The sequence below is a fragment of the Pleurodeles waltl genome, chromosome 2_2, assembly GCF_031143425.1.
Source record: "Pleurodeles waltl isolate 20211129_DDA chromosome 2_2, aPleWal1.hap1.20221129, whole genome shotgun sequence".
Taxonomy (NCBI): Eukaryota; Metazoa; Chordata; class Amphibia; order Caudata; family Salamandridae; genus Pleurodeles; species Pleurodeles waltl.
The window spans coordinates 219368929-219386809 of NC_090439.1; the positions used below are offsets into that span (position 1 = coordinate 219368929).

The following is a 17881-nucleotide window of genomic DNA, read 5'->3' on the forward strand; positions in this document are numbered from 1 at the left end:
CTCTTAACTCTTTTGACCCCCTCATTCTCCGAGTTAAATGGCACAAAGTTTCCTCTTTGTGGCTTGTTTGGTGCTATAGAAGTTTAGGTAAACAAAATAGAAAGGGTTGCATCTCTAGGGGGGCTCAGCCAGTCTGCAAGAATGAGGCACAAACTCCCAAGATGGTGACCCTGTTGTGTCCTCTCTCCTGCAAAGACAGGCGTGGGAGGGTTGCTGTGGCACCTGGCATAATCCACTACACTCCAAACCAAAACACATTGGTAAAATACATTGTCATTTACAATGGCAATAGCTCTAACTCTCACAAATGCGAGACCTATTACAAAGATTGCAAATGCTTGTTTGAATAAAGCAGTGGAGGGGATTTGTCTGATGTTAGGGGACAGGGAGTTCCGGATTCTCGAGGCAATTCCCAAAAAAGCTCAGTTGTAGGTTTGCTTTATGTGGAATTTCTGAGATTTCAACAATAAGGTGCTGGTGCTGCTAGAGCATCTATAGCTGCCAGAAAGCTTCAGTTTTTCTACCAGATAGCTTGGTGTGTTGAAGCGAAGGTATTTATGGGTCATGCAGGCAAATTTTAGCTGTATCCTTGCCTCAGTTGGGAGCCACTTTGAATATTTCAGATCAGGAGTGATGTGGTTTATTTTGGATTCTGTGATGAGTCTTGCAGCAGAGTTGAGAGATGCCCTTAGTGGGCCCAACTTAGAACTAGGAAGATTACAGAGAGTTGTGCTTTCATAGTCTAATCTGGAGATCACTAGAGCTTGTACAGCTGACTTGAAGTCGTCAAGGGTAAAGAAGGTTTTATTTTTCTTAGTATGCTCATTTAAATGTTTGCTCCTTTGATGGCTGAACTGATGTGTTCCTGCATGTTTAGGTTGTTCTTAAGAATTATTCTCAGTGATCTTGTGGAGTCTATAATGTTTGGTGAACAATTAAGAGCTGTTAGTTGCTTCAACCATTCTTTAATATCGAGTGATTGCTTGGGTGGGGTGATTAAGAGGAATTTAGTTTTGAGAGCGTTGGGTGGTTGTGGGTTAACCAGTTTTGGATTTTTTGCAGAGTTATTTTGAGGGGTTGAATATCTTCAAGGGAAGAGATTTTCTGGTACATCTGAGTGTCATCTGTGTACATGTGATATTGTTTGTTAGAAGATTTTAGAATTTCAGTTGGAGGTTTCATGAATAGATTAAAGAGTGTAAGTTAGAGCGTGGACCCCTGTGGGATCCCTAATGTGACCACAATCGAATTGGACAGGGATTTGTTAATCTTAATTCTTTGAGTTCTGTGGTTAGGATAGTAGATGCACTAGTTTAGAACAAATTCAGATAACCTCATCCTTTGTTTCAGAAGGTCAACAAGATTGTTGTGTTTGACTGTATCAAAAGCTGAGGATAGGTCTAGGAAGATTAGAAGGCAAGATTCATTCTGGCCCAGCATTTTTAAAGCATCATCAACTATGTGTGTTGATTCCATGCTTTGAGCCTGACTGAAGCCGAATTGGAATTGGTCAAACAGTCGGAATTGGTCTATGCATAGTTTTACATTGACACATTTCTTGAGGAGCTTTGCCAGAGTCGGCACGACGGAGATTGGACAGAAATTATTAAGGTCAGCATGATCAGCAGTGTGTTTTTTCAGAACACTGGTTACCTTCCCAGATTTAAGGAAGTCTGCTATTGTGCCTTGAGGCAATGACACATTTACTTTCTTGATCCAGAGTGAGAATATGAAGATTTTGATCTCATTGAAGAAGTTAGGTGGTAGGAAGTCGCAGAAATGGTTTGAAGGTTTCAGTGCAGTTAGATGTGTTCCACGAAGTGTTGTTTTTAAGGATGAAGCCTTGGAGATATGGGAGCCATTGGAGCAGAACGCCAATAAACATGTTCTCGAAGAAAATCAGTGACATAACCTCAGGCCAAGTGAAAGGAATTGGGCCAATCAAGAATAGTAACTCACTATTGCTGCAGATGATAGCAAGATGGAATGGAGGAACTTCAAATTGTTGAAGTACATATAAATCCAGAAATAGCAGAAGGAGGATGAGTAGCACTGTGAAAATCTACTGAAATAATATTTTGAAAAATGTATCTTTGGAGTAGCTTTAGCCAAGAAGAACAATGGGTTGAGCTAAGAAGACTCAATAGGAAGACAAAGTGACCTTCTCAAGCTCAAATTTACTCCTCTGATATCTGCACAAAGGAAATTAGGATAGGGGAATCAGAAAGGGGTTACTGTTTTAGGGACAAAATATTTAGTGAAATCCCTCACGGACCCTTGAGCTACAGTGCCCTGCCATCAAATGGAATGAATTAGTAAAATATAGTGACAGTTATAAGTTGAGGATACTAAACAAAATACACAGTTTAAACTTATAATTACCTTCCCCGAGTACATAAATTGTCCAGGGTAGACAATAAAATAAAACATGCAAGTGTTGCACCTTCTTCTTTGTGAATTCTAGGTCAAGTGAAGATTTTAAGCAACATAAACATGTTTCTTCTAAATAACCAAACCCAATCTTATGCCCACTATTTTCTTCAAAATATCCAGTGGGATATGCAAAATTTGCAGAAATTCTTCTTGTGCTTCTTGTGATTCTTCAAGGAATTTGAGTATCTTGCTCTGTTTTGCTGTAGTCGGAGACACAGTGCACAACCCTACCACACACATAATTCCTTTCTGGTGATAATTTAAAGCTGGCCTTAAGTGTACTGCATCTAACGAGCTAACAATTGCATCTGATCATTTTATGCTACTTTCCTGTCTGTGAATTGTGCACTCTTCATACATCCAACTCCTCCTCACTTTTTTGCTTGTTAATCACTTAGTACAGAGTAGGTAAGATCTCTGTATCCCCCCTCTACATTCCTCCTGCTAATAAGTAGTAAAATCCCTTATATAAAAATCTCAGAAAATATAATCTTAAAATATCCATCATAATTGAAGTAAACAAGCAATAGCAAAGCCAGTAGGTTTCACCTTTAGGACCTATTGGCTGTGCAAATGGGTCTGGCCATGCTGCACAGTATGGATTTAAAAAAAAGTTTTTTTTCAAAAAGTTGTTGACTTGACCCACGGCATACTGTAGGTGAACATGCAAAGCGTACACCCATACAAAATGATGCAGGTGTTTTTTATCATTTATTTTGCTGACCCGAGTTGGATCAGTAGACAGAAAGAAAAGAAAGTAGGGCAGGTTTGGGTAAGCAGCACAGAGGAGAAGCTATACTATGTGATGCCAAACACCTGGCACCTGCCAAACACCTGGACATATTTCTCCACTGGCAGGATCGAAGTCTTCATATGGATTAAAACCAACTGCCTGAGGCTCAACACAGTGAAGACGGAAGTAATCTTCCGCAAAGACACCTCACTTTGGGACTTCACTCAGTGGTCTGGTAAAATTGGATCCACATCCCTCCCTGCAACCACTGCAAAGAACCTCAGAATAGTAATCAGCAACCAACTCACTATGACTGGCCAAGTGAATGCAATCTCCTTCTCCTGCTTCCCCACACTCAGGATGCTCAATGAGATCTTCTAATGGCTCCTCACCAACACTCCCAAAATCATCACCCAAGCCCTCATCACTACCAAGCTGGCCTTCGCAAAGGTAGTAGATGCTTGAATTAACTCTCAACTCTGAATCAAAATACCTGAAACCATACAAAACTCTGCAGCCACGCTTACTCTCAACCTCCCATATCATAACCCTGCACTCACATCACCTCGCACCTCAAAGAGCGCCACTGGCTCCCAGTGCACAAATGAGCACTCTTTAAACTTATCTCACACACATACAATGCCTTGCACAACAATAGTCCTACCTGCCTCAACAACCCCATAAACTTTCACAAACCTACCAGACAACTTTGCTCAGCAGGACTCCTGTGCGGACACAACCTTGTATACGCAGAACTATATCCAGGAGTCGTGCCTTCTCCTACCTCACTACTAAAGCCTGGAACAACCTTTCCCTGAACATCAGAGTCTCCTCCTCAGGTCTTGAATTCCGGTAGAAACTGAAAACTTGGCTCTTCACCTAGCCCTAACCCTGGCTCAGCCCACACAGAACCTGCTTCAGAACCATGATACCCCCTGAATGAATTGTGTGGTATACAAATACACATAACATACCATACCATAGGAGAGAGAGGGTGGGCACAGAAACACATAGTAAAGGCGTGCAGGGGACAAGCAACATGGAGGGGTTGAAGTAACCGTGAGGGGGATGCAACACGGAGGGTGATGCCACATGGAGGGTGTGTGGGAGGTGGCTGAAGCAACACAGAGTGAGGGCGGGAATGAAGCAGCGTACAGGGAGGGAATTTGGGGTCAAGTGACATGGAGGACGCCATGCAACTTGGAGAGTGTTGATGTGGGTGGCCCAAAGTGACACGGAGGAAGAGTGATAGCTGGAAAACACATACACTCTAGTCAAGCACTTAAAGATAAAGAAATCAGTGCTGCCCGATTAAGGGAGCATTGGAAAGATAAAAGTACTTCAGCCATGTGCCAGAGGAGGGAGAAACACAAAAAGCAAAAGACAATGCTGCACATACCAATGTATAAAAAATAGGCATATTAAAGTGACAGTATAGCCAACCAATAGTAAGCAGCAGGTGGCCTCTAAGCCGCCTGTAAGTAAAAAATAATTCTTGCAAGCAACAGAGAATGCCCTGTCTCAGGCATGACCTAAAAATTTACTGAACACTCCAAAAATCAAACCAAACTTCTCCAGTAGAATTTTACTGTCTTCCCTTATTTGTGATCTGAAGGCCTTGCAACAGTTTCTTCTCTGAATTACCTCTCTGTATGTTTGTGCCAATTCTCCATAAAGATATCTAGATTAATTCCTGCTAACCACTCGTTTTTAAAAAAAAAAGATGAACATTACATAAAATAGAAGTCCATATAAAAAATAGGATTGTAAATCAAAAAGTACCTGCACATACATGGTTTATTTTTAAGTTGCTGAACCTACCATATTTACGTTTAGTAGGCAGAGGTATAATAATAGAGAACATGTATTTATAATTTGTTCAGAGGATCAGAAACAGAGTGCTGTCCAACATTTGACCTATAAAAGGCATTTATTATTCTCTCTGTTCTAATTGATTTAATTTAAAAACATATTCTACTGTGTACAATCTTTACAAGCTTGCATCTCTTGATAAAGGCGGGGGGGGGCACTCTTTACCATCGAGCGCCCACCATTCTAAAATTACTCTGTCAGCTGTTATTTAATGTATGGTTCCTCTGTTGGGGCATTGATGTCATTTGTATTTTGCATGATGTCCTCAGATGTTATATAATAAGGGATCAGATCAATTTTCAAGTTTGGATACTTGCCTCACACATTGAAATGTTAACTTAAAGTCACCTGACTCCCAAATTTACACCCCCAAAAGGGTACCTTGTTTGGCTTTCGTCAGAACGTAGATGTGGAAGCAGAGGAGACTTCTTCCTTCTGTTTTTAGGAAACAGAAACTAATGTAACAATAAATATATAATCAAAAATCTGGGGGTAAAATGGGACAAGACAAAGAACATGCATTGAAAGCTTTATTAAATTGCATATTTAAATAATTATCTTGGATCATACAAAATAGTATTGTGAGCCCACTCCAAAGGCACGCAATTGGACTCGCTTAAAGAGTATATCTTAAAACTCCTTTACTCCAGGCTGTATCCATTTTGGTAAGCATGTAGCTATTTCACTGTGAATCCCAAAATAAAATGGGTGGTTCCCCAGAGAGAGTAAATATGTACTAAAAGGGACGTTCACACGATTTCTATAGCAGAGCCTGGAGTACCCACTTTAAACTCCCATATGACTTCTGATTTGCCTGACTGGACAATCCATGAATGAATTCTTTTAAAATTGTCAGTGAAATAGTTCCCTAATCTAGTGCTGCTTTTAATACCAGGCCATGGAGTGCAATTGGCTATAGACATCCTCTTCACTTTATTAAGAATGCTCCCTCCACTAATGTTGCTGCTTTATGACTGCATAATCTCAGACCGAAGCAAGAGGAACTATGTACCCACTCTTCATTCTGTAAATATAGATCTTATTCTCAGGCCCTCAATGAAAGGGGCGTGATAATGCCGGTGGCCCCTGTATTAGTAATTCCTAAGGGGTTGTGGGATTCCTGGTATAACAGCGGGTCACTCACGATGGAGCCTCAATGGTTTTGGACCTTTTTACTGTCGGTATACTGTTCAATGTGTATAACATCTCACTGAATTTCTTATCAAAAGTTTATTTGAAAAGCCAGCAATGCGAATACAGAAAAGTTATTTCTCCTGCTGAAGTTTATTGCAAATTTTTGGTATACTTTAACTTCCAAATCGAAAACGTTATAATATCAAAATGATGTGAAAGCAGGGTAGAGATCACTAAGTCGGGTCCTGCATACATGCAGTGGCAGATAAATGCTTCCTTATTATTATTTATTCACTCACTCACTCTCTTTCCCTTGTCTCTTTTTTTTTTTTTTTTTGCTTTTGTGTTCCCTTCGTCTCATCAACTTCCACATTCTTTCTCAATATTTCATTGGTTTCTCTCCACCTGCTCTTCAACCTCATTATGTATTCCCCCCCACCCTTTATTTCATTTTTGCACTTCGCCTCCTCCTCTTTCCTTCTACTTCTTTAACTGTTTCTCGCTCCCTCTGCCCTCTTTCACACACAGTTTTTTTATTTTCATTCCTTGTTCTCCTTTTATACACTCTTTCTCTTGCTATCTGTTTCTTTTTTTCCAGGCATTCACCAAAGGTGGTAAAAGCAGCATCGCAGGTACTTAACAGCATGTGGCAATACAGAGACCTAAGAAGTCTTTACAAAAAGGTAAGAATTGTATTTCTTTAGTTATTGGTAAACATGCTTGTGAAAAATGTGAAAATAGTTTCATAACTGTCTCTTCTAAACTGTTATGTTCCCTTGAGATATGAGCACCTTTTACTGTCTGTGTTTTCAGAGCAGCGGTTAAGGCATTTGGGGGTATAACTGAAGCACTGTGTGGCTGTAGTAGTGCAACAGTTGCTGAAAAGTGCGACCAGAGGGACGTATTTCACCTTGAGTGTTCAGTTTATGTATTGTATTTAAAAATAACACCCTTTTAAGAATGCTGTTAAATTGGAGAAATTCTTTAATTCCTCCAAACATTTCCAACTTTGTGCTGCAATGTACAACACACATCCAAAGTTTGTCTAGGCCTAGCATTTTGTACTGGAAGGCTACCCTTCCAGTATAAGCCTATGCTAGACTCACACACACATCCTTACACTGTGGTGCAAAAGTGTGTGCGTGGCTCGAGGCAGTCTAAGTTAGTGCTAGAGGGTTGGAGAAAGGACAGTGTGATGTCTTAGTAGATAAGGCGCTGTCCTGCTCTCTCACGCACCACGGCATAGCAACTTTAGTTGCTGCGCTGTATTGTTTGGCATCTTTGTTAAACTGCCCCCTTATTTTACAGAAAAAAAAATAGAATAACTTTACAACCGTAAACGTGGTTGTAGGAGAGGTACCGCCTCTCAGGAGTCAATACCTGGAGGATTAACATCCATAGACCTAGTCACTTCTGTCTTACTGTACACCCTGATCAATGTGGTCAACCTCTTTACTCTGCCAGTCAAAGGAATCTGCAGAGTATAGTAGTTATACTGGTACATTTCAGATTAAGCAACAGAAAACCTACTTCTTGTGTGATGATGGCCAAAACTACTTTCTCGCCTTCACTTCAATTGGTTAATTTTACAGGAAGCTGAAAGAGGTAGCTTAGCTTGAAGGGGTGTGGAATCTTAGAGAAGGTGGAAGGATTCCGTTTCAGACTACATGGTGTAGTAAGGAGTCGAAATTAATTAAAGCTAAAGTTCGCCATCGTTCTAGTGAGGGTCTTTACTACAATTTTACAAAGTGGCATTCTACATAGAGGCAACCATTGAGTATAAACAGCTTTTTCGCTAAGCACTAGTTACCATACACAAAACAGTAGACAAAAGAATCATTTAAGTCACCTCACAAAATGCTTTGTATTTGACCTGCTGCAAGATGGCCCAGGCTCGACGGTTATAGTGTATTTATGTGATTGGAATATTTGGTTATAGGAGACTAACAGGATCATTTTACAGAATCGCAACAAAGTTGGTCCTGATTACATATGAATTTTTATTATTTTTATCACGTCACTTGTCACTACAACTTAAAACTGGTTCATATCTGAGGAAGGGTTTTTTTCCCCCTCACTTTGATGGAATGATCAAATAAATAATAGCCGTATTTGAATTAAACTTCCCAAAGAATTGTACTTTTTCCCATTAACAAAATATTTGTTTTTGTGCATTTTCAAGGTACCCTTTGTTTTTGTTACTGTGACACGACACTGGTGGAAATGCACTAAAGTGGTTTTTCAGGAGAATTACCTTGTTAGTGTTTGTCATCGTGTAGTACTCCAAATGTATTTTCCATAAGACTGAAGGAATAATTGGCATTTCGGAAGCAAAAACCTCAGAATGCATCTGGGCTGAATTGCTTAGTAACTGCAATCATTATTAGGTATGCTACCTGCCAGTGAGTAAGGTGACATTTTTAGTAGCATTGAGTGGCCAATGCTTGTCCACTTCCAACTACAGCCTGCAAGCTGCCCACGAAGTGTAGGTTTACCCTGTAGGCTCGGAGGCCTGGAAGCGTAAATGTGTCAAACGATGACTAATGCTGAAAATAGGTGACAAATTATAATCTTCGTTAGGAACTACGCAAGACTGCGAGCTGAGTACTGAATGAACTATGGTTGTAATTTGAAGTTTTAAAAAAGAAAATAGAAAAGAGATTGTGGAAAGACATTATTCGTCGAAACTATTTAAATTTGCTAATCTTGAGATCCGTCTTTTGTTTATATTTAATTTTGATATTTAAATTTCGTTCTCAATGTTTCCTCAATTTAAATCTTTATTGATAGAGAATTATTTGTACATTGTCACTTTTATTTGATGTATTTTATCATGTTCACGATTCAAACTCGTATAGATGGATCAGTTTTGTTTCTCCTACCTGGAATACTCTTTCTAGTGTGAAGGCGTGGGTAGTTTCTGTTTCTTCTCTGTACAGGACCGCGAGGAATCCCCTGGTGTGGGAGTGGACCACAGAGGTCCTGGTGCTGCCTATGCGTGGACAGCTTTGTCAGGGCATGCTGTGCCTAGTTGGGTCCTCCAGCTCGGGCAGGCAGCAGCACCTTTGTCTGCAAGGCCCTGAACTTCAGGTGAGTGAGGATGCTGTGCCATCATACAGTCTGGGGGACTGGTAGGCGCACCCTCCCAGACTGAATCTTGCTCATTGTTCTAAAGGAAGAGGTGGTGCTCTGCTAGAGTGTCATATTAAGTGCATATTACTCCCTCAGTGCGGGGCACCATCATACAGGCTGGGCTCGCTATCCCAGAGTAATTGTTGCTCTCTGTCCTAAGGGCGACGCAGTGCGGGGCAAAACCCCTTGCCCCATGGGTCCTAAGTCTAAAGGGAATACAATCTCCTGAGGAAATAGTAAAGAGGAAGGCATCCATGATTACCTCAATAACATTGTATTTGTCAAATGCAATTGGGGCAATCTATAAAGAGATTATATTTGTCGAGGAGAGTTTAGGAGTAGCCAAGTCACAAACCACTGACAATATACCCCCTTTTCGTTCACCTTCTAAGAACGGGTGCACACCGTAAGCCGACTCACAGATTGTTATTGAAAACTCTTGTGTTTGATCTGTGGACACTAGTTGTCACAAATGTTTTGAGAGAGGCAGCAAATTTTTAACGTCCCTCAACCACCCAGGTCTTGGAAAGTGATTGTACCATTTTTTTAAAAAGGTGATGTTAGAACTGGCATCCTTGGTGTGGTCTCCCCTGTCTTTTTTGCCTCTCCTTCCTGTGTTTTGACTGTGTGCTGGACTTAGTTTTTGCTGTTTTTGGTGCTTTGGGCAGTTTTCCACTTCTGACCAGTGCTAAAGTGCAAGCCCTCCCTGTATAAATAGTATGTGTAATTGGCTTTTCCATGATTGGCATATTTGATTTACTAGTAAGTCCCTAGTAAAGTGCACCAGAGGTGTCCAGGGCCTGTAATTCAAATGCTACTAGTGGGCCTGCAGTACACATGGCTCCGACCTGCGACTGCAGTGTCTGTGTGTGCAGTTTTAAACTGCCAGTTTGACCTGGTAAGTGTACCCACTTGCCAGGCCCAAACCTTCCCTTATTATATATGTAAGGCACCCCTAAAGCAGACCCTGAGTAGCCCCATTGGCAGGGTGCATTGTATGTTAAAGGTAGGACATGTACACATGTGTTTTACAAGTCCTAACAGTGAAATACTGGGAAGTTTATTTTTCACTGTTGCAGGGCCAATTTCTCTCATAGGTTAACATGGGGCTGCCTTTAAATACATTTTAAGTGCAGTTTCCCTTTGGCAGCAGATAGAGATGTGGAGATTGGGTCTCTGAACTCACAATTTAAAAATACAAAGTTTGGTAAAGCTGTTTCTTAAATTGTCAATTTGAAAATGCCACTTTTAGAAATTGGGCATTTTCTTGCTTAAACGATTCTATGACTCTGCCTACTTATGTATTCCCTGTCTGGGTCAGACTGACAGTTGGGCTGTTTGCGAATCTACACTAGACAGTGACACAAAGTGACCTGGGGTGTAGCCTGGATATCCTGATGGGCCATCTGGGATAGAGTGGAGGGAGGAATGGTCACTTACACCTGAAAGGGCTGTGCCTACCCTCACACAATAAATACTCCAACCCCCTGGTGTGAGTCCAGAGACAGGCCTTGGATCTTGTCAACATCAGAGAGTTTCCTTTGAAGTTTGCCAACTTCAAAGGCAGAAAGGGGTTTACGTAGTGGACCCCAAACCACAGATTTTTAGATTACTTCTGGAACCAAGAGGAACCTCTGCCAAGGAGAACAGCTGGAGCAGGAGTACTGCCCCTTTGCCTGTGAATGTGCTTTGCTGGGTGGCCTGGATTTGCTGCTTCTGCCTGAAAGAGGACAAAGACTGGACTTTGTGGTATAATCCTGCTTGTGAAGTGTCTCTATGGGCTTAGACAGAGCTTACCTCTTGTTTTGAAGTCTCAGGGCCATCAAAGACTTCCTCTGCTAGCACCTGGACTATCTGCTGAGACTCCTACCCTGCCAAGTGGTGCCCACTCCAGTCCCTGGGCCCTTGAAAGGTGAAGCCGGTGGAACCAAGGTGGAAATCCATGCACATGAGCCATGCGGGACAATTTCAAAGCACCGCCTGCAACGTGGCTGTAAAAACAATGCACCACCATCATCGCTGCTGCAAAAGCAACGCACCACCTGCATCGCAGCGGGGAAATAGACGCACTACCTGCATTGCAGTTGGAGAAACGACGCAACACCCACTTTTGGTTGCTGAAAACGATGCAACTACCATGCAGCATGGTTTTCCATAATTGTGCGGCCAGATTTTGCACACACCTTCACTGGGCATCATAATCAAAGTGAACCTGCGCGGATCCAAGGTGCCCCGTCTGGAAGTTGACACATCACTCTCTTGCAGGAGATACAAACGATGTATTGCCTACCCGGCAGGAAAAGAAACAACGCCCAGCCTCACAGGCGAGTAAGGAATCTACGCATCACTGACATCTCTGAAGCATGCTCGCCCGTGTGGCTTTATTTTTTATGCAAATCAGTTGCTTTGTGTAACACCAACGTTTCCATTGTTTTCTATGAAGTAAGATTCTATTTAAAAAATTCATAACTTGTGTATGTTGGATTTTTGTCATTTTGGTCTTGTTTGATTTGGAAAAATACTGGCTATGTTTCTAAACTTTGTGTGGTGCCCATTTTGTAGTGTTTTCACCACATTACTCTGTGTGTTGGTACAAATACTTTACACATTGACTTTGAGATAAACCTGACTGCTTGTGCCAAGCTACCAAGGGCGTAAGCAGGGGTTGTCTTAGGAGTGTATCTCCCTTACCCTGACTAGAGTGAGGGTCCTTGCTTGGACAGAGTGCAAACTGACTGTCAACCAGAGATCCCATTTCTAACAGACAATAAAATGGTTCTAGCTGATATAGGCCTGTCTCTTTCTTGGACTCACTGGTCAAGGAGGAAAGGAGGGTAATTTTGACTAGACTTGATTAATGCGCCCAAGATCACCATATTTTGTCAGAGGTACAATACGGTTTCCATAGCAGCTTAAGACCAATATCTAAACCTTTATCATCTAATATCTAAGTACACTGTGGGGCAATCCATCTCATTTTCATAAATTTCTTTTCCATTTTTGATGTGGTTAACCGACAGAATATCTGGTATAAGAGTTTGGATATGTGGTTGGATTCTTTAGTTGTTAATTTTTGGCTCACTTACATTTGAACATCTCTGCTTGTGTACGGCGTGGTTCGTCCAGCGAGCGGGCAAATTCATTTGGGATCAGTAGGCGGTGTCAGACAGGGTTATGTCCTAGCCACTTACTTATTTACACTACTGTAGTGATCTTCAATGTCATCTCAGTTCATTAGGTCTGGAGACTCCCCAGATTGGCACCCAACAGTCCCAGTGCTCCTTTACGCTGACGATGGGGTTAATTTGGCACGTTTCCATATGGGTTCCAAAAACTATTGGATTTAACTTCGGTACATGTATGCCTGTCCATTGTTTATTTTATAATTCACCGTATGAAAGTTAGGGATTCTTTTCTGTAGGGTATTGTCTACCCTGATGTTTTTAAAATTGTTATCCAATTTTAATTTTAGGAATGTTTTTTAAGAATTATATGACGTGTTTTTATGTAGTGCTCATGTGTTTAATGTTTGTGAGATTGTGCTTATGATAATAACTTATACTTTTTAAAAATCTTTTTTATGTTTTTTTGCCATTCATTTTGCCGAATAAAGTTGTTCTGTCTGTCTGTATAGATGTGTGTCAGATGGCCATGATATACTGTGACAAAACGAGAGATCATTACATTAATATGATTTATGCCTTGTAAATATTTTCCTTTAGTGCTGCCACATTATTTCACTGGCCCTTTTTCCTTATACATACTTATTTGTGTTTGTCGTTTCTCACTGCTATGGTTTGGAAATAATTTCATAGTTACATGACGTCAGCAATGAAACGTATTTCTAATTCAGCAATACTGTGAAGCAGGCCATAAAGGCACAAATAAGGAAATAAATTAAAGTAAGTCTGTTGATGTTCTAAGGGAGAAAGCAAATGACCTGACATGACGAGTCACATAATTTCAAAATGTATGCGACTGCACCACAGAATACCGCTGTCTTAACACACCCTATAGGCTTCCCTTTAGCTCCCTTCGGGACTTCCACTAAGTCTCATTATGTTTGAATAGGGTTGCTGATTATTTTAGAAGCAATGTGGTGAAAAATCAGAGTACCTGGCGTTGTATCCTTGGTATCTGATAACCAATTTGGAAGTCATCAGATTACTACAGGCTTATTTTGCCTTACAACCAGCTCTGCAAACAGGGTGAAAAATACTGGGTTTGTTTGAAACGACATCATTAATTTAAACTCGGGTTGGGTCTGTATTCAAAAGGTGTTGCTCTACTTTGTGGCAGCTACGTATATTTCTCCTGTCGTTGCCCTGAGAATGTCATAATGTTATGGTAGGGCCATCAGTAAGTTCCAAATGAAAGTACCGAGGTGTCTTTTGAGGATGATTGCCAGAGCCTCGGATTCTAGTACTCAGGTGAATTTAGAATGGCACTGAGGGGTTGTTTTTAGTCTGTAACAATGGGAGCCAGTCTGAAACCTTATGTGCCCACTTAACCTGCGTTTAGTAAACTCTGTGATGGTTTATACATTTTCACTCTGATCTTCGAATGCTTTCATGGGTTGGTCCTCATTACCTAGATGATTCACTGATTTGGTAACAACCCTGTATTTTGATAATCATCTTCTATTAGTGATCAGCCAAACTCGTGGAGACAGAATTACAGTTTTTCCTTGGAAGGCCTGGAATTCCCTGCTTATTCTTATCCACCACATTCCGTGTTTATTGCCCTTTAGGTATATAGTGAAATGGTAACTGTTATGTTATTTTTCTGAATAGTCCACTGACTCCTTCTCTAGGCCTCCACGAAGTTCTTCAAAGTGTACAACATAAAATAAATGCAGTCATATTTAAATAAGAGCGACTGTCAGCTTCTCAGGTCTTCACTAACCCAGAAACCATGCCTTTTTATTTGTTGGACAGTAAGTCATGACAGAAGAGAAGTTGAATTTATGAGCTTACATTGAGTCTTACGTAGAACAGCTTATCCAGTGTATTCAGTGTTACAAATATATTTATTTGTGTTTTTTTATATTGCACCAGCATGACATCATGACAGCTTGAGGGTACTTTGTCAAGCGGCAGGAAACAGGAAGAAATTAGGAGACTTCAATAAAGACACAGATTTGTAGAATATAGAGTAATCTCAGATGAGTATTGCCATGGCAAGTACTTGCGATGTAGAATTTACGTTATGGTTTGCATGCAAAAAGGCTACATCAGCCCTGTCTGGGATTTTCAATGAATTTGTAAATTAGACAAGGCATTGTAATATGACATATTTCTATGATGAGGAGCCAACTAAAGGACTAACAGTACAATCCCAATATTTTGCAGAAAAATATGTTTTTAGTAAGCAATGTGGGCTGAACAGAAAAATGTGTTCCAGTTGTCCAAATTAGCATATATGTAGATGATGATGATGACAATTCTATAAGGGATAATGAACATACATAATATTTTTAAGTGCCCTGAATATTGCAATTACAGCAGTGTTGCCTATGGTGATCTTTATGGCAATCAAAATTCTAGTGGTAGATATTGTTTTATGGTTTATGACATTGCTGATGGAAGTTTATTGGGGAACCGAAAATGATCTAAAATGTAAACCAATTAGGGCAAAGGTAGTTCTATGTAATCCACGAGTTGAGCTGAGAATTCTGTGGCAATACGCAACTCCAAAACCATTAATGTTATTGTGATCAATTCTGAATACCAGAAGAATGCCATCATTGCTTCTTTGGTCGGTTCATTTGGTGAAGGGTATGCCCAATAATAGCAGTAACTTTTTAGTGCATTCTAAGGGGCCACCACACTACAACCTATATGATGTGCATAACTCTAAATGTACCTCTATATCTGAAATACTTAAAAGCCTCAATTCCCTTCCTGTCGACCAAAGAGTTACAAGGTGAGTAAATTAGCACCAGTTTTTATGGAGCAGCATGGTCTGAGTATTCATTATTATTGAATTAAACCTGTAATGCTAGCCCGCATCTGGCGCATTCCTTTAAAAATATACCCTAATTTTTTGTTATGTTGTGTGGTGATTGGATGTGACTAGTTAGACATAGATATTCCATATATGAGCACTGTACAGTGATAATACCCATCCCGATTTAGAACCTTTACTGAAAGATGAAACTTTTAACCCTTTCACGGCTAGGCCTTCCCCCAACTGACCCTTCCCCCAGTGCTGAACCCTTTTGTGGCTATTTCAGCCTGGTAATTGTTTGTACCCATTGTCCCCATAAGCTATTCACACCAAATTTGTGTCCTTTTTTAACATTCTGGGAATTCTAAAGATGCTCAGGGTTTTTGGATTCCCCTGGAGGGGACTGAGAAAATAGACAAAATCTAGCAAACTTTTGATTTTTTTTTGTTTTGAAAAATAGGAAAAATGTGCTCCAAGTAAAAGTGTCTGTTTTTTCCCTAAAAATGGCATCCATGAATGGTTTGCTTACTAAAGTCATCATCTTCCCAGCTTTCAGGAACATGCAGAGCTTAACAAAAAAAAAACCATTTTGTACCACAGTTTTAGCATTTTTCCTAGAGGTAGCTTATTTGCTTTATTGTTTGTGCTCTCAACCTACTTCCAGTTTGTGGTGGAAACCAGTTTGAAAGCTATAAGTGATCCACAAAAACTATAATTTCTAAAAAGTAGACACAATTTTCGATTTAGCAAGGTGTCATGTTTGAAAATCCCTTAACGTTTTCCCAAGGAAAATAACTGTTGAAATAAAGAAATATTGAAAATGAGTTGGAAAAAAACAGGCATTCGTGACATCTCCATCTGCAACTTTTTGTCACAATGGCAGATTGACAAAAGCAATATGCCATTACGTCCACTAGACCCTTCTGGTTGCGGGTATAAATAAGGTTTGGAGGTTCTCCAGGAACCCAAGGTACCCAGAGCCAACAACTGAGCTACACCAAACAAGGTTTTTTCATTGAGTACCAAGTATAGAAAATTCTTATAGCGAAATAGGTAGACTGAAAAATGGCTATGTTGGACCTCGCCACCTTTGCATGGTCATCCCCAAGCTTTTTGCCTTCCTCCCCCTGTTTTTCTGGCCTCTTTTTGTTGGCTGTAGGACTCTGGGCACTTTATCACTGCTGATCAGAGCTAAAGTGCATGTGCTCTCCCTTCTAAATGTGGTATAGTTGGCTTACACCTGATTGGCACATTTAATTTACCAGCAAGTCCCTTGTACCGTGATACTCCTTATACCCAGGGCCTGTATATTAAATGCTACTAGCGAGCCTGCAGTGCAGCTTGCGCCACCCACAGAAGTAGTCTTTCGAACCTGTCTCAGGTCTGCCACCTCAGGGCCTGCATGCACAGTTTATAGCAACTTGACATCTAAAATTACTTGCCGGACTGGAACTCCCCTTTTACAACATATAGGTCACCCCTGAGGCAGGCCCTAGGTAGCCCTATGGGCAGGGTGCTGCGTAGGTAAACTGTAGGACATGTGCCTTCATTCTGTGGCATGTCCTGGTAGTGGGAAACTGCCTATTAAGTTTCTCACTACTGTGAGTGCTGCTTTTCTCATAGGATTGCATTGGAAATGCCCTGATATATGTGTAAGTGGTATCTTCTGATCTATGAGGAATAGTGTGGGCATGCTTACTGGTGTAGATTAATTATTTATTACTATTTTAGAAATGCCCCTTTTACTTTTAGAAAGTAGACATTTCTCTGTGCTTATACCTTGCAGCCTGACTCCAATCCACTTCTGGGGCAGAGGGATGGATCCATTTGGTCCATACTGTCCAGACAGCCATAACACTGGAAGGGCTGGGTGTGACAGAAGAGGCATCTGCTTACAGCAGGCCTTGAAAAATCATCAAAATGTTACTACAGCTGCAGGGCGAGTAGCTTGAATAATCAACTCGACCTAACTGTAATGTACTTGACCCGGAAACGGGTCTCAAATTGTGTGATCCTAGGCAAATATTGTATTTTACAGTCCCCTTTTTCTTCATTCTGGCATATGAGTGCACCTTCAAATATGTGAGTTCAGTATTTCTGCTGTTTAAAAAAAGTACTCTTTTGTTTGATTAAATACACTGAATGTTTGCTCCATGTATAATAAATCTAGCCCACATATAAGGTGCACATGATCCATGCATGACTTGTCTCTTAGTTTACTAATAGTTTTGCCATCAGGGCAGGATATTACTAAAGCATGATGCGGTAGTGCACTGTCAATTACAGACAGTCAATTTCCAAGAAATGTCCAAGAATCTTTCCACTACCTTGAAGCGTTACTGATAAAATTGTATAGTGTATTAACAATACTCTGTGAAAATTGGGTTTCAGAAAACATTTTTCATTTGCACATCACCAAGTAAAGAGTTCTGACTTTTTTTCATCCTATTAAAATATTTTTCCATCAAACAGAAGTACAAAAATGGTCTTTCACACCTCCTGAAATATATTTTGAAATGTTTGTAATGTTCACTTAGTTATATAAATGTTGTGTGTTAGGAAAAACCTGATACCAACTGCCTTTCATTTCACATAGGTTAGACAGTTCACCTTACAAAATCCTGGAAC

At 40.5% G+C, this 17881-nt stretch overlaps 1 protein-coding gene across 29 annotated transcripts in view; it reads left to right on the forward strand.

The window, feature by feature from the left end:
* Positions 1-17881, forward strand: part of CTNND2 (catenin delta 2) — a 3139673-nt gene that overhangs the window by 2702246 nt on the left and 419546 nt on the right. For all 29 annotated transcript variants that reach the window (XM_069219651.1, XM_069219660.1, XM_069219653.1 and 26 more), the window contains one exon: positions 6771-6855. In XM_069219651.1, the coding sequence (XP_069075752.1) occupies positions 6771-6855 (85 nt within the window). The remainder of the gene's footprint in view (positions 1-6770; positions 6856-17881) is intronic.